Source organism: Nerophis ophidion, linkage group LG19 (genome assembly GCF_033978795.1).
Source record: "Nerophis ophidion isolate RoL-2023_Sa linkage group LG19, RoL_Noph_v1.0, whole genome shotgun sequence".
NCBI lineage: Eukaryota > Metazoa > Chordata > Actinopteri > Syngnathiformes > Syngnathidae > Nerophis > Nerophis ophidion.
In genome coordinates, this window is record NC_084629.1 from 45,517,341 (window position 1) to 45,541,834 (window position 24,494).

The 24,494-nt window shown below is 41.1% G+C and overlaps 2 protein-coding genes across 5 annotated transcripts in view; both read left to right on the forward strand.

Moving 5' to 3' along the window:
- LOC133538470 (CASP8 and FADD-like apoptosis regulator) overlaps positions 1-22,922 on the forward strand; it is a 61,985-nt gene extending 39,063 nt beyond the window's left edge. The window contains exon 9 of the transcript XR_009803004.1: positions 22,881-22,922. The gene's annotated coding sequence lies outside the window, so the exon portion shown is untranslated. The remainder of the gene's footprint in view (positions 1-22,880) is intronic.
- dip2a (disco-interacting protein 2 homolog A) overlaps positions 3,061-24,494 on the forward strand; it is a 287,322-nt gene continuing 265,888 nt past the window's right edge. For 3 of the 4 annotated variants that reach the window (XM_061880115.1, XM_061880116.1, XM_061880117.1), the window contains exon 1: positions 3,062-3,563. In XM_061880115.1, coding sequence (XP_061736099.1) covers positions 3,452-3,563 — 112 coding nt within the window. In that variant the 5' untranslated portion in view covers positions 3,062-3,451. Of the gene's footprint in view, positions 3,564-24,494 lie in introns of all 4 variants that reach the window. The other variant, XM_061880114.1, reaches the window with a different exon arrangement.

The window sequence follows — 24,494 nt, forward strand, 5'->3', positions numbered from 1 at the left end:
TTTGGGAAGTACGAAATTTATATATTAAAAAGATATATGTATATTTTTATTATTTTTAGGAAGTACAAAGCTTATACGTTAAAAAAAATATATTTTTTAATTTATTATTATTTTTTAGGAAGTACGAAGTTAATATATTAAAATAATATATTATTTTTGAATTATTGTTATTTTTTGGGGGGGAAGTACGAAGTTTATATATTAAAAAAAATACATATTTTTTCAATTTTTTTTAGGAAGTACCAAGTTTATACATTAAATAATATATATATATTTTTAAATGTATTATTATTTTTTAGGAAGTACAGAGTTAATATATTAAAAAAATATATTATTTTTAAATTATAATTTTTTTTTTTTTTTTAGGAAGTACAAAGTTTATATAAAAAAAATATATCATTATTTTTTGGGAAGTCCCAAGTTTATATATTAAAACAAATACAATTCTAAACTTTGTACTTCCTACAGACTGGATCTGACTAGTTTGGGGACCTCTGGTCTATATTGTCCATATAAACTCATTTTCATCAAATTTCTTAGGTTTTTATTGGCGACAGAAACTGAGGCAGATTTGGGTGTGACACCTGCACATGGGAACACAGTCTTGTTGAGAAACGTGGCTTCCCTCAGAGACACTGGCGGTCACCACACCCTTGGCTACACTCCTCCGACTTTCAGGTATGACCATATAATCTCACTAAAACACTAGTAACACAATAAGCAGATAATGGATTTTCCATGTACAATTTGAGTGTGATGTAAGCGTGGACCTTAAATCCTACTGAATAGCTCTTAATCTTCTTCCCTTTATGCGATTTCAAATTACCGGTATTGAAAACAGTCTCCTCCATTTTGAAAATGATGACAGGGGAAGTGTCACTCGTGACATCACGAGTGACACTTCCCCTGTCATCATTTTCAAAATGGAGGAGGTTGATTTCAATAATTTGAAATCGCATAAAGGGAAGAAGGTTAAGAGCTATTCAGTAGGATTTAAGGTCCAAGCTTACATTACACCATTTTTTTACTGCATGCCTTTGGTAAGTGCCGAAGTGAGAAGAGGTTTTAAAATAATTAGCGCATGCTTACTTTTACCGCATGCCTTTTAAAGCGTCGGAGTGAGAAGAGGTTTTAAAATAATCAGTGCATGCTTACTTTTACTGCATGCCTTTATAAAGCGCAGGAGCGAGAAGAGGTTTTAAAATAATGAGCGCATGCTTACTTTTACCGCATGCCTTTATAAAGCGCAGGAATGAGAAGAGGTTTTAAAATAATATGCGCATGCTTACTTTTAGCGCATGCCTTTTGGTAAGTGCCGGAGTGAGAAGAAGTTTTAAAATAATCAGCGCATGCTTACTTTTACCGCATGCCTTTATAAAGCGCAGGAGTGAGAAGAGGCTTTAAAATAATATGCGCATGCTTACTTTTACCGCATGCCTTTATAAAGCGCAGGAGTGAGAAGAGGCTTTAAAATAACATGCGCCTGCTTACTTTTACCGCATTCCTTTATAAAGCGCAGGAGTGAGAAGCGGTTTTAAAATAATTAGCACATGCTTACTTTTACCGCATGCCTTTATAAAGCGCAGGAGTAAGAAGAGGTTTTAAAATAATTAGCGCATGCTTACTTTTACCGCATTCCTTTATAAAGCGCAGGAGCGAGAAGAGGTCTTAAAATAATTAGTGCATGCTTACTTTTACCGCATTCCTTTATAAAACGCAGGGGTGAGAAGAGGTTTTGAAATAATTAGCGCATGCTTACTTTTACCGCATTCCTTTATAAAGCGCAGGAGCGAGAAGAGGTCTTAAAATAATTAGCGAATGCTTACTTTTACCGCATGCCTTTATAAAGCGCAGGAGTGAGACAAGGTTTCAAACTAATTAGCGCATGCTTACTTTTACCGCATGCCTTTATAAAGCGCAGTAGTGAGAAGAGGTTTAAAAATAATTAGCGCATGCTTACTTTTACCGCATGCCTTTATAAAGCACAGGAGTGAGAAGATGTTTTAAAATAATTAGCGCATGCTTACTTTTACCGCATGCCTTTATAAAGCGCAGGAGTGAGAAGAGGTTTTAAAATAATTAGCGCATGCTTACTTTTACCGCATGCCTTTTGGTAAGTGCCGGAGTGAAAAGAAGTTTTAAAATAATTAGCGCATGCTTACTTTTACCGCATGCCTTTATAAAGCGCAGGAGTAAGAAGAGGTTTCAAAATAATCAGCGCATGCTTACTTTTACCGCATGCCTTTATAAAGCGCAGGAGTGAGAAGAGGTTTTAAAATAATTAGCACATGCTTACTTTTACCGCATTCCTTTATAAAGCGCAGGAGTGAGAAGCGGTTTTAAAATAATTAGCACATGCTTACTTTTACCGCATGCCTTTATAAAGCGCAGGAGTAAGAAGAGGTTTTAAAATAATTAGCGCATGCTTACTTTTACCGCCTGCCTTTTGGTAAGTGCCGGAGTGAGAAGAAGTTTTAAAATAATTAGCGCATGCTTACTTTTACCGCATGCCTTTTGGTAAGTGCCGGAGTGAGAAGAGGTTTTAAAATAATTAGCGCATGCTTACTTTTACCGCATGCCTTTATAAAGCGCAGGAGTGAGAAGAGGTTTTAAAATAATTAGCACATGCTTACTTTTACCGCATTCCTTTATAAAGCGCAGGACTGAGAAGAGGTTTTAAAATAATTAGTGCGTGCTTATTTTTACCGCATGCCTTTTGGTAAGTGCCGGAGTGAGAAGAGGTTTTAAAATAATTAGCGCATGCTTACTTTTACCGCATGCCTTTATAAAGCGCAGGGGTGGGAAGAGGTTTTAAATTAATTAGCGCCCGGGCGGCAATTCAAGGTAATACGTTTTTTTTTTTTTTTTTTTTTTTAGTAAATCGACATAAAAAACACAAGATAGATTTACAATTAGTGCGCCAACCCAAAAAAACGACATTTTTCATGACAAAAAATAACTAAAAATAAAAATAAATAAAAATATTAAGCGTTGACAGGTCCGCAGCTGCAAAAATGTTGAGAACCACTGGTCTCGGTAAGTCAGGTGTGTGCAGTGGCTGAGTCACGCCGCCAGGGGGCAGCGTCTTCCCGCCTCGCCCTAACAGGTGAGCGCCGGGCTGTGCTGGCTGTGATGCAATGGCGAGCGATGGTTGAGTTGAATGACTTCTCGCCACAGTTGAAGTGAGGCAGCCGTCACCGGAGGACGCAGCCCGGGCAGTCTTACCACCACCACCGCCGCCGGTAACCACCGCCGTCTACCCGGGAGCCGACACTCGTTTCCCGCTCGATGGCAACACGTCGCCGCCAGCGTGTGCTAGCTAGCCGGGACTTAGAGACGCACCCTGTTTTCTCCCCACGCCCGTCAGAAATATTGTTTCATGTGTGGAAGTGTTAAAAGCTAGCTTTATTGTGACGCCAACCCGTGGATACATTTTTTATTTTTTTTTTGAATGGCGGAGAGAACCTCAGCGGTGACGCTGGAGCCCACACCGGCTGTCGCCATGACCCTGCCGGCGGAGGTCCGGGCCAAGCTGGCGGAGCTGGAGCTGGAGCTCTCGGAAGGTACGTTTAAAGCTGATGTTTGGTGTATTCCTCCCGCCGTTATGGCGATATGTTAGCCGGGGGGACTATTTGATGTCAATTCCCCAATTTGTTGTTTCAATATATTGTCTAAACATGACAAAACTTCCAAATTGTTAGAAATCCCTCCGTTTATGTTATACATGCTTCACTGATGAAAGTATTTGGTGAGCACTGTTTTGTCCTACTAATTTCAGCTATCCTTGAACTCACCATAGTTTGTTTACATGTCCAACACTCTCCGATGCTTTGATTGATACTTTTATTAGTAGATTGCACACTTCAGGACATATTCCGTACAATTGACCACTAAATAGTAACACCCGAATAAGTTTTTCAACTTGTTTAAGTCGGGTTCCACGTTAATCAATTCAGAAAGATGTGATTTATGCCACCAAATGTTTTATGCTGTGCCCTAGTGGCTCCCTAGACCTCCTTCAATTATGTGTAAATGTAAAAATATGAAGATAAAAAACAATGTTTTGTTTCAATATATTGTCTAAACATGACACAAATCATACTAATTGTCAGGAATCCCACCGTTTATGTTATACATGCTTCACTGATGAGAGTATTTGGCGAGCACCGTTTTGTCTTACTAATTTCAGCCATCCTTGAAGTCACTGTAGTTTGTTTACATGCACAACTTTCTGCGATGCTGCCACAGAAAGATGTGATTTATGCCACTCTTTCTTTTGTACACCAAACGTTTTATGCTGTGTGTTAGGGTTGTACGGTATACCTTTTAATATACCGTACAGAAAGGTACAAAACTTTACCTTACTAGCCTATATAAATCAGCCATTTATACGGTATACTGGTATTAGTATAGTACCACGATACCAATGAATCATATTCGGTACTATACCGCCTCTGAAAAGTACCGGTCCGCCACACGACCTGCTTGTTGTCATTAAGTTGTTAGACAGCACACGTCACGGTAGATAGAGTCTGATTGCTCAGCTGAGTTGACACACCAATGCAGCAGCTATGTGCTTGTTTAACGAGTCCCGGGGTCAGCAACCCGAATGTGGCTCTTTAACGTCGCCCTAGTGGCTCCCTGGACCTCCTTCAATTATGTGTAAATGTAAAAAGTTGAAGAAAGAAAACTATTTTTTGTTTCAATATATTATCTAAACATGACACAAACTTCCAAATTGTTAGAAATCCCTCCGTTTATGTTATACATGCTTCACTGATGAAAGTATTTGGTAAGCACTGTTTTGTCCTACTAATTTCAGCTATCCTTGAACTCACCATAGTTTGTTTACATGTCCAACACTCTCCGATGCTTTGATTGATACTTTTATTAGTAGATTGCACAGTTCAGTACATATTCCGTACAATTGACCACTAAATGGTAACAACCGAATAAGTTTTTCAACTTGTTTAAGTCAGGGTCCACGTTAATCAATTCAGAAAGATGTGATTTATTCCACCAAATGTTTTATGCTGTGCCCTAGTGGCTCTTAAATGCTGCCCTAATGCCTCCCTAGACCTCCTTCAATTATGTGTAAATGTAAAAATATGAAGAAAAAAAACCTATGTTTTGTTTCAATATATTGTCTAAACATGACACAAATCATACTAATTGTTAGGAATCCCACCGTTTATGTTATACATGCTTCACTGATGAGAGGATTTGGCGAGCACTGTTTTGTCTTACTAATTTCAGCCATCCTTGAAGTCACCATAGTTTGTTTGCATGTACAACTTTCTCCGATGCTGCCACAGAAAGATGTGATTCATGCCACTCCTTCTTTTGTCCACCAAACGTTTTATGCTGTGTGTTAGGGTTGTACGGTATACCTTTTTTTTATATACCGTGCAGTAAGGTGCCTTACTAGCCTATATAAATCAGCCATTTATAAATGTACGGTATACCGGTGTTAGTATAGTACAGCGATACCAATGAATCATATTCGGTACCATACCGCCTCTGAAAAGTACCGGTCCGCCACACGACCTGCTTGTTGTCATTAAGTTGTTAGACAGCACACGTCACGGTAGATAGAGTCTGATTGCTCAGCTGAGTTGACACACCAATGCAGCAGCTATGTGCTTGTTTAACGAGTCCCGGGGTCAGCAACCTGCATGTGGCTCTTTAACGTCGCCCTAGTGGCTCCCTGGACCTCCTTCAATTATGTGTAAATGTAAAAAGTTGAAGAAAGAAAACTATTTTTTGTTTCAATATATTGTCCAAACATGACACAAACCTTCATAATGTAAGAAATCCCTCTGTTTATGTTATACGTGCTTCACTGATGAGAGTATTTGGTAAGCACTGTTTTGTCCTACTAATTTCAGCTATCCTTGAACTCACCATAGTTTGTTTACATGTCCAACACTCTCCGATGCTTTGATTGATACTTTTATTAGTAGATTGCACAGTACAGTACATATTCCGTACAATTGACCACTAAATGGTAACACCCCAATAAGTTTTTCAACTTGTTTAAGTCGGGGTCCACGTTAATCAATTCAGCAAGATGTGATTAATGCCACTCCTTCTTTTGTCCACCACACGTTTTATGCTGTGCCCTAGTGGCTCTTTAATGCTGCCCTAGTGGCTCCTTGGACCTCCTTCAAATATTTGTGAAAATGTAAAAAGATGAAGAAAAAAAAACTATTTTTTGTTTCAATATATTGTCTAAACATGACACAAATCTTCCTATTGTTAGGAATCCCACCGTTTATGTTATACATACTTCACTGATGAGAGGATTTGGCGAGCTCTGTTTAGTCCTACTAATTTCAGCGATCCTTGAAGTCACCATAGTTTGTTTACATGTACAACTTTTTCCGATGCTGCCACAGAAAGATGTGATTCATGCCACTTATTTTTTTTGTCCACCAAACGTTTTATGCTGTGTGTTAGGGTTGTATGGTATACCAGTATTATTATTGTACCGCAATACTAATGAATCATATTCAGCACTATACCGCCTCTGAAAGGTACCGGTCCGCCAACCGGTCCATAAGTTATATCATCCTGTGAGAAGCCTCCTTTTTACTAATGATTTCCAATGTTGCAAAAATGTGTAGAATAAAAATTAAAATACAACATTTCTGTCAACCAAGATTTGTGTCAGCCTTCGATAGTAGGCTAATATAGTTAATATAGACACTTACATCATGTGTTGGCTTCGTTTTATATAAGGCTTTTCATTTTTTGCGGCTCCAGACAGATTTTTTGTTTTTGGTCCAATATGGCTCTTTCAACATTGTGGGTTGCCAACTCCTGAGCTAGTCCATGTGTGTCTTACTTCGAGGTAAAAATTACTTAAAAAAACAAAGACAGCAAAGGCTAAATATGCCTTTGTTGTTTGTCAAAAATAGCATCAAAAAAGTCTTTATGAACCTTTAAGGTAATGTTGAAATAGTGGGTCAGGACTCCGTCAGCAGTCAAGAGCTGCAGGATTTTTTTGTCTCTGCACTCAAGTATTCGTGTTAGAATGATACACAAGCCTGCAGCTAGGTGGCGGTAGGGATGGGATGTGCCGATCGATCGGATACCGATCAGTATCGGCAGATTGCCGATCACATGTGCCGATCTGATTGACACTGTACTTTTTTCCAGGTTATAGAGCACACCGCGGTTTTTAGCCGCACCTACCAAATTAGAGAAGAAAACATATTATTACATACATCGGCCGCATCGGACAATAAGCCATAGATATATATACCAGTTCGAAATATTTTGTAAATGTTTTTTTACGTACCCTAATTGATTCCAAACGGTGCCTGTCAAACGGCAGTAAAATGGTGGATCAAACAAAACAGAAGTCTTCTTCATGGATCCACGAGCTGCGGAAGCTAGCTCTCCAGTCAGTTAAACAGACCTTATAACTTAAAACAGACGTTTCGGTAAATTTATAGAATTGAAACAGTACAAAAAGAATGCCGTTGTAAGTTGATAATATTAACACAGACACTTGTAAATGTCGCGTATCGCGATAGCACAAAAAAATATGCATGAAAAATGTCCTACAGACATCACAATTGGGACATTTTAGTAAGTATGAATTGTTTTAGTTATATTTAATAAAAGTTTGGACTGATGAATGAAGTGTCCTTTCAAGCAGAAACACTATGGATGTTTGACTTCCGGTTCAAGGCACGAAAAAGGAAGTAGATTGTTAACCCGCAGCATCTGCAGCGAGATGGGCTAAACAATAACAAAGCTTTTTCAGTATCTTGGCATAATATAAAAAAAATATTTGTTGAATGTAAAACATGATAACCATTAGCGGTTAAAAAATCCATAAAATTAGCCGCTACGTTTTATAATCCGCAGTGATCTAAGCGTTGGGGAAAAAAAAGTAGCGGCTTCTAGTCCGGAAAATACGGTATTTACAGGTCCCCGGCTGACAAGCAGCTACCACCTAGCATTTTAACCGATACCAGTACCAAATCGGTACTATAACAACGGTGATGTTGCATGTTAAAAGGTGCCTGAACCGGTATCAAAACATTTTTAATCATATATTTTTGGAAAGAAACCCACATGTCTTTTTATTTTTATTGAATATTTTGACATTCACACTGAAAAGACTAGTATTTGGAATGCTGTAATTATATATAAATTATAGATAGAATAAATTATGGTGGCTTGGGCATCTACTACGGTAAAGGCCGCATTAATGCAGCCCACCCAATCAGGGGCCCCCAATTTTGGAATGCAATGATTGGTATTTTTGCATTGTTGGTGTTCTGTTGAATGAAATCAATTTTTTTTTTTTTTTTTTTTTTTTGTCAAAGTCTGTTTTCGGGTGGGTGGGTGTTTTGGTTGGAGTGGGAAGTTTTGTTACGGTCGGTGGTCCAAAACGCTTTCAGCCCCAGGGCCCCCTTGTTGGGTTACGGATGCCTCCTGGACGCCTCTCTGGTGAGACGTTTCGGGCATGTCCAGCTGGGAGGAGACCTTGGACATGCTGGAGAGACTCTGTGTACCCCCGGTGGAAGGAGAGGAGTTGGCCGGGAGACAGGGAAGTCTGGGCATCTCTGCTTAGGCTGCTGCCCCCGTGATTTGGACTCAGATAAGCGGTGGAAAATGGGTGGATGGATAAATTAAATGATAACAAAGTCATACAGTACATTTAAGACAAAGACATAATACAATCCACAACAAATTGTTACAATTAGTGCAGCAATATAGACAGAACATGTGCAAAAAGCAACTTGTAATATTGATACTTATAATAACAAGCGTTTGTGAATGCAACCTTGCTCGCTGTAACCATCACTGGTGCATCATGAGGAAGTGCTGTGTTCTTGTTGTTGTTGTGGTTATGGGTGTTATGAAGGCTGCTGTTGGCCTGTTAAAGTTAGTAATACATTCATAAAAGTTTGTGACAAGAATGCCAGTTGCATTATAAAAAGAATGCAAATCACACAATGTGAAGTAAAGTAAAATAAAGTACAATATTTACATTGGAGAGTGGACTTCTAGGGTATTTCCTTGCAGCTACTTCGCTGTCAAGCACACCATCAGCAGCTTTTCCATACCTTTAAGGATAAACGTCGGCGAATAGATATTATTGTAATGTTCTTGGCTAAAGTTAGACTCATTGTTGATACGCTTAATTTGCCACACCCATGTGGTGCCACGCTTGGTCTTGTTTTTGATCATTTATTTTTCCAATTCAATGAATGTCTTCTCAGTACTGTTATTTACATTCACATTTTTCCTTCACATGGTTTCCTCCCACTTCCAAAGACATGCACCTGGGGATAGGTTGATTGGCAACTCTAAATGGTCCCGAGTGTGTGAATGTGAGTGTGAATGTTGTCTATCTGTGTTGGCCCTGTGATGAGGTGGCGACTTGTCCAGGGTGTACGCTGCCTTCCACCCGATTGTAGCTGAGATGGGCTCCAGCGACCCCGAAGGGAATAAGCGGTAAAAAATGGATGGATGAAATACAAATAAGTCAACAAGAGAAGTATCCTACATTTCTCTTTTGTAAAGTAAATCTGAACAGCCGATATGGACATCTACATCAACTATATGATTTTCCTGAGAAGCTAGACAGAATAAAAAACAAATATATATATTATGAATTATATTTATATAGCGCTTTTCTCTAGTGACTCAAAGCGCTTTACATAGTGAGACCCAATATCTAAGTTACATTTAAACCAGTGTGGGTGGCACTGGGAGCAGGTGGGTAAAGTGTCTTGCCCAAGGACACAACGGCAGTGACTAGGATGGCGGAAGCGGGAATGGAACCTGCAACCCTCAAGTTGCTGGCACGGCCACTCTACCAACCGAGCTATACCGGCTATATATATTAGGGGTGTAACGGTACGTGTATTTGTATTGAACCGTTTCGGTACGGAGGTGTACCGAACGAGTTTCCACACGAACATATTAAGTAGCGTACCGCACGTTGTGTAAACAATGCACACCGAGGCACAACACACGGCATGCTAGCAGCGACCGGGCTACGATAGACTGACCGTACCTCCTCTTTTCACCGGAAATGTCCTCTTTTGCGGGGCTGTCCGGTTGGAGTTTCTTAAACGCCTCAAATGTCCGGCATTTTGAGTTAGGGTTGTGGGTATTTTCAATGTACGTTCAGGGTTAAGAAGGGGTTAAAAACAAAACAAATTGTGCACACAGCAGCACTCGTGAGGGAGGTGGGGAACGAGAGAGTTATGATAAACGCGCATGCGTCACCAAGCTCTGCTTTTTATCCATAGATTTATCAGATTTTATTTTTTATTATCCATAGCAGGGGTGTCAGAAGTGTGCCCCGGAAGCCATTTGCGGCCCACAGCTAATGTTTTAAAGGCCCACGGCACATTCTAAAAATACTATTAAAATCAACAAAAACATAACAAAAGTGAAATAAAAAAGCTTGAAGGCTAAATGTAATTTTTAAAAAGTTGCAGTGTTGACTAATAAAACAAAGCTGTATTTTTTTCCCTTTCAAGCTGTCATTGCTCAAAACAAAATATTGAATCAAAATCAATGTTATTATGAATTATTGACCTATCCAAGGTTCTGATTACTTCACATCAAATATTCCACTAGGAAAAATATTTTTGGTGGAAGATTTTGCAAATTTGGTAAATAAATAACCCCAAAAAAAAAAAAAAAAAAAAAAAAAAAATATATATATATATATATTTTTTTTATTTATTTATTTTTTTTTTTTTTTACTGTACCGAAAATGAACCGAACGGTGACCTCTGAACTTAGGTACGTACGGAACCGAAATGTTTGTGTACCGTTACACCCCTAATATATTTATACTTATATAGACAAACCCGTTTCCATATGAGTTGGGAAATTGTGTTAGATGTAAATATAAACAGAATACAATGATTTGCAAATCCTTTTCAACCCATATTCAGTTGAATATGCTACAAAGACAACATATTTGATGTTCAAACTGATAAATATTTTTTTGTTTGCAGATAATCATTAACTTTAGAATTTGATGCCAGCAACACGTGACAAAGAAGTTGGGAAAGGTGGCAAAACATACTGATAAAGTTGAGGAATGCTCATCAAACACTTATTTGGGACATCCCACAGGTGTGCAGGCTAATTGGGAACAGGTGGGTGCCATGATTGGGTATAAAAACAGCTTCCCAAAAAATGTTAAGTAATTCACAAACAAGGATGGGGCGAGGTACACCACTTTGTAAGCAAATTGTCGAACAGTTTTGGAACAACATTTGTCAACTAGCTATTGCAAGGAATTTAGGGATTTAGGGAAATCATCAAAAGGTTCAGATAATCTGGAGAAATCACTGCATGTGAGTGATGATATTACGGACCTTTGATTCCTCAGGTGGTACTGCATCAAAAACCGACATCAGTGTGCAAAGGATATCACCACATCGGCTCAGAAACACTTCATAAAACCACTGTCAGTAACTACAGTTGGTCGCTGCATCTGTAAGTGCAAGTTAAAACTCTACTATGCAAAGCAAAACTCATTTATCAACAACACCCAGAAACTCAGGTGGTACTGCATCAAAAACCGACATCAGTGTGCAAAGGATATCACCACATCGGCTCAGAAACACTTCATAATACCACTGTCAGTAACTACAGTTGGTCGCTGCATCTGTAAGTGCAAGTTAAAACTCTACTATGCAAAGCAAAACCCATTTATCAACAACACCCAGAAATGCCGCCGGCTTCGCTGGGCCCTAGAGCATCTATGATGGACTGATGCAAAGTGGAAAAGTGTTCTGTGGTCTGACGAGTCCACATTTCAAATTATATTTGGAAACTGTGGATGTGGTGTCTTCCGGAACAAAGAGGAAAATAACCATCCGGATTGTTATAGGCGCAAAGTTCAAACGCCAGCATCTGTGATGGTATGGGGGTTCATTAGTGCCCGAGGCATGGGTAACTTACACATCTGTGAAGGCACCATTAATGCTGAATGGTCCATACAGGTTTTGGAGCAACACATGTTGTCATCCAAGCAACGTTGTCATGGACGCCCCTGCTTATTTCAGCAAGACAATGGCAAGCCACGTGTTACAACAGCGTGGCTTCGTAGTAAAAGAGTGCGGGTACTTTCCTGGCCCGCCTGCAGTCTAAACCTGTCTCCCACCGAAAATGTGTGGCGCATTATGAAGCGTAAAATACGACAGCGGAGACCCCGGACTGTTGAAGGACTGAAGCTCTACATAAAACAAGAATGGGAGAGAATTCCACTTTCAGAGCTTCAACAATTAGTTTCCTAGGTTCCGAAACATTTATTGAGTGTTGTTAAAAGAAAAGGTGATGTAACACAGTGGTGAACATGCCCTTTCCCAACTACTTTGTCATGTGTTGCAGCCATGAAATTCTAAATTAATTATTATTTGCAAAAAAAAAAAAGTTTATGAGTTTGAACATCAAATATCTTGTCTTTGTTGTGCATTCATTTGAATATGGGTTGAAAAGGATTTGCAAATCATTGTATTCTGTTTATATTTACATCTAACACAATTTCCCAACTCATATTGAAACGGGGTTTGTAAATATATATATTTTTTAAAGACTTTAGGCGGTGGTTCTTTGTTGTTAAGGCAGCCGCCTTAACAACAAAACGCTGCAGGAAACCCTGTACTAGAAACTGCTTGTTTGCAAGTTGTTTTCTGCTCCAGGAGTTTACTATTGTGCACATCAAATAAGGCTTGGAAATAGAGCCAAGGTGCACACTTTGATAAGTACACGAGCTGCCAGAGAGGCCACTAATGGAACAGACGTGTTTCCACAAGTGTCCTACCAAATCTATATCTGTCCAGTTTCCTCTTCCTGCTCTCCGCACGACACATCCTGCCATATTGGAGTTGTGATAGCAGCATTTCCCCCACTTCTCCTCTTGCTGTGGTCTCTCTCCTCTCACTATCTCCATTACCGAGGCCTCTCTTCATCTCCCGCTTGAATCCTGACCCCTGACCTCCTCAAAATGATGCCGTTCAGCCACATCCTTTCTCAGGGTGGAATAGACGGCTTGTTGTCCTGGAAAGGAGACGAGGGGCTCACGTCCTCCCACAGGGGTGTGTGACATGTACTGTCCCGTCACCGTTTAGTATGCGCGAGTGTGCGGGCCGCCTTTTGTGAGGGGCGCAGGAACGTTGTATTATTCATACGGCGGAATGGATGTGTCTTGTATGTTTGCAGAAGCAGTCTAGCGGCAGCGGCCTGATATTTTGGCGTCAGCAGTCGGGACCACCGACGTGTGAAATAAACAATCTGTGCAACCTCATTGAGGTTATGAAACGTAGCGGCACACGTTTATTGTCATTTGCAGCAGTTCTGCCCGGTTGGTACTGACTACATATCACCGGGCGACCATTGAGACAAGCCAACTTCAGGGTTCATACGGGTGCTTAAAAAACCTTGAAAATGCTTGGATTTTAATGCTGTGTTTTCAAGGTTTTAAAAAAAACAACTTCATTTTGGGTGAAGTGCTTGTAAATGCTTGGAAATGTTCATCGTATTTCTCCGCAGTCTGACTCTATAGGCTAATTATTGTAGGGGATGGGGGGGGCACAGGTCTGGTGGCCATGAATTCTGTCTTATATGTCTTCTATGTTGCATGATTGCACCAAGAAAAAGTCATAGTTTGTGAACCCGTTCTCAAACAATGGCAATAAAAACTATTCTGATTCTGAATGATCTGCCGGCTGTCCAGAGTCGGGACCCGGGGTGGACCGCTCGCCTGTGCATCGGTTGGGGATATCTCTGCACTGCTGACCCGTCTCCGCTCAGGGATGGTTTCCTACTGGCCCCACTATGGACTGGACCCTCACTATTATGTTAGATCCACTATGGACTGGACCCTCACAATTATGTTACATCCACTATGGACTGGACCCTCACTATTATGTTAGATCCACTATGGACTGGACTCTCACTATTATGTTGGATCCAGTATGGACTGGACTCTCACTATTATGTTGGATCCACTATAGACTGGACTCTCACTATTATGTTAGATCCACTATGGACTGGACTCTCACTATTATGTTCGATCCAATATGTACTGGACTCTCACTATTATGATAAATCTACTATGGACTGGACTCTCACTATTATATTAGATCCACTATGTACTGGACTCTCACTATTATGTTTGATCCACTATGGCCTGGACTCTCACTATTATGTTAGATCCACTATGTACTGGACTCTCACTATTAAGTTTGGTCCACTATGGCCTGGACTCTCACTATTATGTTAGATCTACTATGGACTGGACTCTCACTATTATGTTAGATCCACTATGGACTGGACTCTCACTACTATGTTGGATCCAGTGTGGACTGGACTCTCACTATTATGTTAGATCCACTATGGACTGTACTCTATTATTTTTGATGCACTATGGACTGGACTCTCACTATTATGTTTAATCCACTATGGACTGGACTCTCACTATTATGTTTGATCCACTATGGACTGGACTCTCACTATTATGTTCGATCCAATATGTACTGGACTCTCACTATTATGATAAATCCACTATGGACTGGACTCTCACTATTATGTTAGATCCACTATGGACTGGACTCTCACTATTATGTTGGATCCAGTATGGACTGGACTCTCACTATTATGTTAGATCCACTATGGACTGGACCCTCACTATTATGTTAGATCCACTATGGACTGGACTCTGCTATTATGTTTGATGCACTATGGACTGGACTCTCACTGTTATGTTGGATCCACTATGGAATGGACTCTCACTACTATGTTGGATCCAGTATGGACTGGACTCTCACTATTATGTTGGATCCACTATAGACTGGACTCTCACTATTATGTTAGCTCCACTATGGACTGGACTCTCACTATTATGTTTGATCCACTATGGACTGGACTCTCACTATTATGTTGGATCCAGTATGGACTGGACTCTCACTATTATGTTGGATCCACTATAGACTGGACTCTCACTATTATGTTAGATCCACTATGGACTGGACTCTCACTATTATGTTCGATCCAATATGTACTGGACTCTCACTATTATGATAAATCTACTATGGACTGGACTCTCACTATTATATTAGATCCACTATGTACTGGACTCTCACTATTATGTTTGATCCACTATGGCCTGGACTCTCACTATTATGTTAGATCCACTATGTACTGGACTCTCACTATTAAGTTTGGTCCACTATGGCCTGGACTCTCACTATTATGTTAGATCTACTATGGACTGGACTCTCACTATTATGTTAGATCCACTATGGACTGGACTCTCACTACTATGTTGGATCCAGTGTGGACTGGACTCTCACTATTATGTTAGATCCACTATGGACTGTACTCTATTATTTTTGATGCACTATGGACTGGACTCTCACTATTATGTTTAATCCACTATGGACTGGACTCTCACTATTATGTTTGATCCACTATGGACTGGACTCTCACTATTATGTTCGATCCAATATGTACTGGACTCTCACTATTATGATAAATCCACTATGGACTGGACTCTCACTATTATGTTAGATCCACTATGGACTGGACTCTCACTATTATGTTGGATCCACTATGGAATGGACTCTCACTACTATGTTGGATCCAGTGTGGACTGGACTCTCACTATTATGTTAGATCCACTATAGACTGGACTCTCACTATTATGTTAGATCCACTATGGACTGTACTCTATTATTTTTGATGCACTATGGACTGGACTCTCACTATTATGTTTAATCCACTATGGACTGGACTCTCACTATTATGTTTGATCCACTATGGACTGGACTCTCACTATTATGTTCGATCCAATATGTACTGGACTCTCACTATTATGATAAATCCACTATGGACTGGACTATCACTATTATGTTAGGTCCACTATGGACTGGACTCTCACTATTATGTTGGATCCACTATGGCCTGGACTCTCACTATTATGTTAGATCCACTATGTACTGGACTCTCACTATTATGTTGGATCCACTATGGCCTGGACTCTCACTATTATGTTGGATCCACTATGGCCTGGACTCTCACTATTATGTTGGATCCACTATGTACTGGACTCTCACTATTATGTTGGATCCACTATGTACTGGATTCTCACTATTTTGTTATCCACTATGGACTGGACTTTCACAATATTATGTCAGACCCACTCGACGTCTTCACTATTATGTTAGATCCACAATGGACTGGACTCTCACTATTATGTTAGATCCACTATGGACTGGACTCTCACTGTTATATTAGATCCACTATAGACTGGACTCTCACTGTTATGTTAGATCCACTATGGACTGGACTCTCACAATATTATGTCAGACCCACTCGACATCCATTGCATCCGGTCTCCCATAGGGGGCGGGGGTTACCCACATTTGCGGTCCTCTCCAAGGTTTCTCATAGTCATTCTCATCGATGTCCCACTGGGTTGTGAGTTTTTCCTTGCCCTTATGTGGGCGCTGATCCACGGATGTCGTTGTGGCTTGTGCAGCCCTTTGAGACACTTGTGACTTAGGGTTTTATAAATAAACATTGATTGATTGATTTTGGATGTTCTTGGCTGTGTGCCACACATGCTGCGGTGGGGCTCACTTGCTGGGAGGCTGCCAACGGGTTAAGATATTTTTTTCAACGCTTTGTTCCTCTAACTCGGTCCGCCACTTACTTTCCTTCACAGTGACGTTCTCAGTTCTGGTGGTTGGAGGGCATTAGGTCGAAAAACTGTGGGTAGACTTGACCAAATGTATTTTTCTGCGGTGATTTTTACCGATTGTGTCTTTTTTTGATTGATTGGCCAACACCAAAATGATCCTGGCAAATGAAAGTCACTTCTTCAGGCCAAATAGGTTGTGGATGTGCTACTTTTTGCTGATGAGTGGTCCAAAGATGGGGTGGAAAGGAGGGCAAGAAGACAGATGAGCCACATTATGTCCTGCTGGGATGAAGGAGGGTTTGTGTCGTCTGCAAGGAAAAATTCATAGCCTCTTTTCCTTGTTCTCACTCCTCAAATGGTATCGTTCCTTTCTTTGTTATTGCGGGCCACACCCTCTGATTGCAAGACATTTTTTTTGGGAGGCTGTTTTCTTCTTTTTTTAGTGAAGCCGCCAAACACAAACCCCATCAGTTTGTTTTTGTGGCTGGCTGTCATTTAGCAAATGTTTGCAGAGGTTTGTGGTTGTTCAACTGCCGCCACTGTTTGTTTGTTTGAGGTAGCAGTTCTCGAGGCTTTAAAGGGGAACATTATCACAATTTCAGAAGGGTTAAAACCAATAAAAATCAGTTCCCAGTGGCTTATTTTTTTGGAGAATTTTTTTTCAAAATTTTACCAACCATGGAATATCCCGAAAAATGGTTTTAAAGGGGAACATTATCAGCAGACCTATGTAAGCGTCAATATATACCTTGATGGTGCAGAAAAAAGACCATCTATTTTTTTAACCGATTTCCGAACTCTAAATGGGTGAATTTTGGCGAATTAAACACCTTTCTGTTTATCGCGCTGGAGGCGATGACGTCGCCGAGGTAACACAGCCGCCATTTTCGTTTTCAACACATTACAAACACCGGGTCTCAGCTCTGTTATTTTCCGTTTTTTTGACTATTTTTTGGAACCTTGGAGACATCATGCCTCGACGGTGTGTTGTCGGAGGGTGTAACAACACTAACAGGGAGGGATTCAAGTTGCACCACTGGCCCGAAGATGCCAAAGTGTCTGCCGCCAGACCCCCATTGAATGTGCCAGAGTGTCTCCACATTTTACCGGCGATGCTAAGACAGACATGGCACAGAGATGTATGGATGACCTGCAGATGCATTTGCAACGATAGTCAACGAAATCACAAAGGTGAGTCTTGTTGATGTTGACTGCCAGCTAATCGATGCTAACATGCTACGCTAATCGATGCTAACATGCTATTTACCGGCGGTGCTAAAGCAGACATGGCACAGAGATGTATGGATAACCTGCAGATGCATTTGCAACTATATTACGTTTCCTTCCACCCACATTTAATGCGAAACAAACACTTACCAATCGACCGATTTAAGTTGCTCCAGTGTCAAAAGATGCAAAAGTCCCGATCGTTTGGTCCGCACATTTTACCGGCGATGCTAACGCAGCTATTTGGCCACGCTATGGCTATGAATAGCGTCAATAGCTATTCGCTCAATAGCTTCAGTTTCTTCTTCAATACTTTCATACTCCAACCATCTGTTTCAATACATGCATAATCTGTTGAATCGCTTAAGTCGCTGAAATCCGAGTTTGAATCCGAGCTAATGTCGCTATATCTTGCTGTGGTATTCCCATTGTTTGTTTACATTGGCAGCACTGTGTGACGTCACAGGGAAATGGCCAGTGTCTTCGCAGAGAGCCGAAAATAAGGCACTTTAAAGCTTTATTTAGGGATATTCCGAGACCGGTAAAATTTTGAAAAAAAAAAAAAAAAATACAACAAGCCACTGGGAACTGATTTTTATTGTTTTTAACCCTTTTGAAATTGTGATAATGTTCCCCTTTAAAGTGCCTGATTTTCGCTATCTGTAAATCCAGCTGTAAATTTTCTTGTGACGTACTGCGTGACGCCAATACAAACAAAGCGGATAGAACAGAAAGATATAGCGACATTAGCTCGGATTCAGACTCAGATTTCAGCGGCTTAAGCGATTCAACAGAACGCATATATTGAAACGGATGGTTGGAGTGTGGAGGCAGATAGCGAAAACGAAATTGAAGAAGAAACTGAAGCTATTGAGCGATGGACAAAGGCAACATGGATGAATTCGGCGATCGCCTTCTAACCAACGATTGCATCTTCTGACCTCTGGAGCAACTTAAATTTGTCTATTGGTATGTGTTTGTTTGGCATGAAATGTGGGTGGAGGGAAAGGCTGGATGCAAATATAGTTACAGATGTACATACAGTTAGCCTAAATAGCATGTTAGCATCGATTAGCTGGCAGTCATGCCGTGCCCAAATATGTCTGATTAGCACATAAGTCAATAACGTCAACAAAACTCACCTTTGTGATTTCGTTGACTTTATCGTTGAAAATGCATCTGCTTTGAGTGTCGCAGGATGTCCACACATCTCTGTCATAGCATCGCTATCGTCGGTAAAATGTGCAGAACAAACGAGGGACTTTCGCATCTTTTGACACTGGTGCAACTTGAATCCGTCGATTGGTATGTGTTTGTTTGGCATTAAATGTGGGTGGAGGGAAAGGCTGGATGCAAACATAGCTACAAATGTACTTACAATTAGCCTAAATAGCATGTTAGCATCGATTAGCTGGCAGTCATGCCGTGCCCAAATATGTCTGATTAGCACATAAGTCAATAACATCAACAAAACTCACCTTTGTGATTTCGTTGACTTTATCGTTGAAAAAGCATCTGCTTTGAGTGTCGCAGGATATCCACACATCTCTGTCGTAGCATCGCTATAGTCGGTAAAATGTGCAGAACAAACGAGGGACTTTCGCATCTTTTGACACTGGTGCAACTTGAATCCGTCGATTGGCATGTGTTTGTTTGGCATTAAATGTGGGTGGAAGGAAAGGCTGGATGCAAATATAGCTACAAATGTACATACAGCAAGCCTAAATAGTATGTTAGCATCGATTAGCTGGCAGTCATGCCGTGCCCAAATATGCCTGATTAGCACATAAGTCAATAACATCAACAAAACTCACCTTTGTGATTTCGTTAACTTTATCGTTGGAAATGCATCTGCTTTGAGTGTCGCAGGATATCCACACATCTCTGTTGTAGCATCGCTATCGTCGGTAAAATGTGCAGAACAAACGAGGGACTTTCGCATCTTTTGACACTGGTGCAACTTGAATCCGTCGATTGGTATATGTTTGTTTGGCATTAAATGTGGGTGGAAGGAAAGGCTAGATGCAAATATAACTACAAATGAGGCATATGTACATACAGCTAGTCTAAATAGCATGTTAGCATCGATTAGCATGCCGTGCTAATCGATGCTCACTTCACGTAAGTCAACTTGAATCCGTCCCTGATCGTGTTAGACCCTCCGACAACACACCGACGAGGCATGATGTCTCCAAGGTATGGAAAACGGTCGAAAAAACGGAAAATAACAGAGCTGCTGTAATGTGTTTGAGATAATGGCGGAATGCTTCACGAGTGAAAGGTCATTGCTCCGACAGCGAACATTTGTAAGGCGTTTCAATCGCCAAATTCACCCTTTTAGAGTTCGGAAATCGGTTTTAAAATCCTATTGTCTTTTTTTCTGCAACATCAAGGTATATATTGACGCTTACATAGGTTTGGTGATAATGTTCCCCTTTAAAGTAGTCTGTGTGAGACTGTGCAAATGTACAATGACAATCTTGTCCTTAATCTTTGTGGTTCTGCTTAATGTCTCCCAGTATGCAAAACTGGCTTCTTCATGACACTATCGCTCTTCAAACAGTTCCCTTTGCAATGACAGTTTTTTTTTATGATGTCATGAAGGAAAACACTCTATCAGCGACTTGATAGTGCCTCTGACCTGTTCTTAGCTTCTTGTAGATAAGCTCTCACCATGTACAACACTTTTTTGTAAAAAAAAAACAGGATAGGCTTTGCTACACGTCTCAAGATATATCATGGAGCTCAGGCAGTTATCCGTCCGATGTAACAGATGTAAGTTTGACCGTTTTGTTTTTCTTCAGCAAAAAGGCTAAACTTGCGTCATGTTGCTGTTAAAATGTTTGCACTGTAGCTCACAAACAGCAGCAATGCTAGTGTTGCTAGTGTTTGTTTCCTGTCCGTCATGATCTGTGGTCAGGATTATGTTTTTGTTATATCTTGTTAGTTTTTAGACTCTTTTAGTCCCTGTTTGGTTACCTTGCCGAATTATGATTTTCATCTGCCTCTGGTGTTCGGACTGCGCACTTGTTTTTAAACAAGACCCTTATTTAAGCCTGTTTCTAATCCATTCATTTTCTACCGCTTATTCCCTTTGGGTTGGCGGGGGGTGCTGGTGCCTATCTCAGTTACAATCGGTCGGGAGGCGGTGTACACCCTGGACAAGTCGCCACCTCATCGCAGGGCTAACACAGATAGACAGACAATATTCATACACATTCACACACTAGGGCCAATTTAGTGTTGCCATTCAACCTATCCCCAGGTGCATGTCTTTGGATCAAGACCCTTATTTAAGCCTGTCTTTGCCAGTCAGTCGGCTTGGCGTTATTGCTTGTTTAAAGTACCAATGATTGTCACATACACATTGGTGTGGTGAAAGTTGTCCTCTGCATTTGACCCATCCCCTTGATCACCCCCTGGGAGGTGAGGGGAGCAGTGGGCAGCAGCGGTGATTCGACCCCCAATTCCAACCCTTGATGCTGAGTGCTAAGCAGGGAAGCAATGGGTCCCAGTTTTTTATAGTCTTTGGTATGACTCGGCCGGGGTTTGAACTCACAACCTGCCGATCTCAGGTCGGACACTATAACCACGAGGCCACTGAGTAGGTTTCCATGCGATACTAGAGTTCATGTTGCTCGATTCTTGCCATGTCCACGTAAGTCCTGTTTGTTTCTTGCCACAGTTCTTGTTTGTTCCAAGCCATAGTTTGTTTGTTTACCTCATGCCTAACCCAGATTTGTTGTCGGAATAATAAATATGTTCCCACCTTCACGCCTGGTCCGGAATTGTCCGTTTGCATCCCGGGAGAACAAAACCCCGGAGCAAGCTGCGACCCACCTGTCACGACACTGTCCTCCTTAATGCTATGTTGTAGGTTCTGTTTTATAGCATCTTTTACGTTGGCCAAGTGCATAGGTACAGTGTTCAGTACTTATGTAAATAGTGAGGAAAGTGCACAAAAGTATTTCTTAAAGACCAGTGTTAATTGTGTTGAGTAATAATTTTTTTCTTAGTTATCATTAACAATCTACTTTCCTAATTTTAGTCTTGGTTATCATTAACAATCTACTAGTTTTCGTCTTAGTTATCATTAATAATGTACTTTCCCCTATACCATACCATACCAACTTTATTTATAAAGTCCTTTAAAAACAGCCACAGTTGAAAAACAAAAGGCTGAGTTGAATTTATACCAAAATGGATACATGGATGATACAGCAGAGGATTGGGAGGATGTCATGTGGTCAGATGAAACCAAAATAGAACTTTTTGGTATAAACTCAACTCGTCATGTTTGGAGGAAGAAGAATACTGAGTTGCATTCATGAACACCATACCTACTGTGAAGCATGGGGGTGGAAACATCATGCTTTGGGGCTGTGTTTCTGCTAAGGGGACAGGACGATTGATCCGTGTTAAGGAAAGAATGAATGTGGCCATGTATCGTGAGATTTCGAGCCAAAACCTCCTTCCATCAGTGAGAGCTTTGAATGGTTGACCCATCCCCTTGTTCACCCCCTGGGAGACGAGGGGAGCAGTGGGCAGCAGCGGTGGCCGAGCCCGAAGATCATATTTGGTGGTTTAACCCCCAATTCCAACCCTTGATGCTGAGTGCCAAGCAGGGAGGTAATGGGTCTCATTTTTCTAGTCTTTGGTATGACTCGGCCGGGGTTTGAACTCCCAACCTACCGCTCTCACCACTAGCCCACTGAGAAGGTTTTGAGTTACGAGCTTGGTCTTGGAACATATTGTGGTTGTAAGTTCAGGTACTACTTTATCACGGGATCTACTTTAATGCTCAGAAAAGCCCACCATGTAGACTAGTCAGTGGACGCTGAGGTTGCATGGCCTTTTCTCTCTGAGACCCCTCACAAGTCCTTCAGCATAAACCTATACCAGGTTAGTATGAGCCAAATCAATGATTGGTCTTTAAGACATCCAGAGAGCATTAAAGGCCTACTGAAATGAGATGTTCTTATTTAAACGGGGATAGCAGCTCCATTCTATGTGTCATACTTGATCATTTCACGATATTGCCATATTTTTTCTGGAAGGATTTAGTAGAGAAAATCGACGATAAAGTTCGTAGCTTTTGGTCGCTAATAAAAAAGCCTTGCCTGTAGCGGAAGTAGCAGACGATGTGCACGTGACATCACGGGTTGTGGAGCTCCTCACATCTGCACATTGTTTATAATCATGGCCACCAGCAGCGAGAGCGATTCGGACCGAGAAAGCGTCAATTTCCCCATTAATTTGAGGGAGGATGAAAGATCCGTGGATGAGGAAAGTGAGAGTGAAGGACTAGAAAAAAAAATAAAAATAAAAAAAGACGAGGGCAGTGGGAGCGATTCAGATATTAGAGACATTTACTAGGATAATTCTGGAAAATCCCTTATCTGCTTATTGTGTTACCAGTGTTTTAGTGAGATTATATGGTCGTACCTGAAAGTCGGAGGGGTGTGGCGACCGCCAATGTCTCTGAGGGAAGCCACGTTTCTCGATGAAGCGAAGCGAAGGCAGCCGTTGGGGCCGGGCTGAGATTTCCCCCCCCCCACCTCCATGGTGGAAGCATCCCACGTTCGGGGGCGGCCTGTGGGAGGAGGCAAGCGAGTCCGTAGCTGCCTCTTTGACAGGTGCACGAGGAACGACGCAAGCTCTCCACTCATGTCTACGGTAAAAGCCGACTTATTACCGCAAATTTCTCACCGAAACCTGCCGGTTGACATGTGGTGAGGAACCATGTTCCCTTGACCGCTCTGTTCCATAGTAAAGCTTCACCGTCATCTTTCGGTAATGTAAACAAGGAAACGCCGGTTGTGTTTGTGTTGCTAAAGGCAGCCGCAATTCACCGCTTCCCACCTACATCTTTCTTCTTTTACGTCTCCATTATTTAATTGAACAAATTGCAAAAGATTCAGCAACACCGATGTCCAGGATACTGTGTAATTATGTGATTAAAGCAGACGATTTATAGCCGGGATCGGGGCTGGAACAAAATGTCTGCTACAATCCGTAACGTCACGCGCACGCGGGAAATTTAAAATTGCAATTTAGTAAACTAAAGCGGCCGTATTGTCATGTGTTGCAATGTTAATATTTCATCATTGATATATAAACTATCAGACTGCGTGGTCGCTAGTAGTGGCTTTCAGTAGGACTTTAAAACCCTAAAGACTTTTTGAGCCTTGCTGCTGTTTAGCTGGATACTGCAATTGGATCCAGCAGAACAAGAATGTCAAGCCCCGGACTGAGTGTGTGCCTTGAAGTCCAGCTGGCAGATGCCATTGTGTCTGTAACAGTGGTAAATGTTTCTGGAGACTGGAGATATTTCAAGGGTGTGTCGCAGAGCAGAACTTTAAATTCTTGGACTGGACTCTTATGCTTTATTTTTCTCCTCTCTTAAGCGTGTGTTTGCACCACAAAGGACTACTTTGCTCAACCATTCATTTCACATGAGCGTTTATCTTTTAGAGTTGCTTTCCTTTTAATCAGGGACGTGTTGGTCATGGGCCAAGGAAGGACCGAGAAGCTCTTGTTTTGGACTTGGATAGGTGTGGCTCAAGGAATT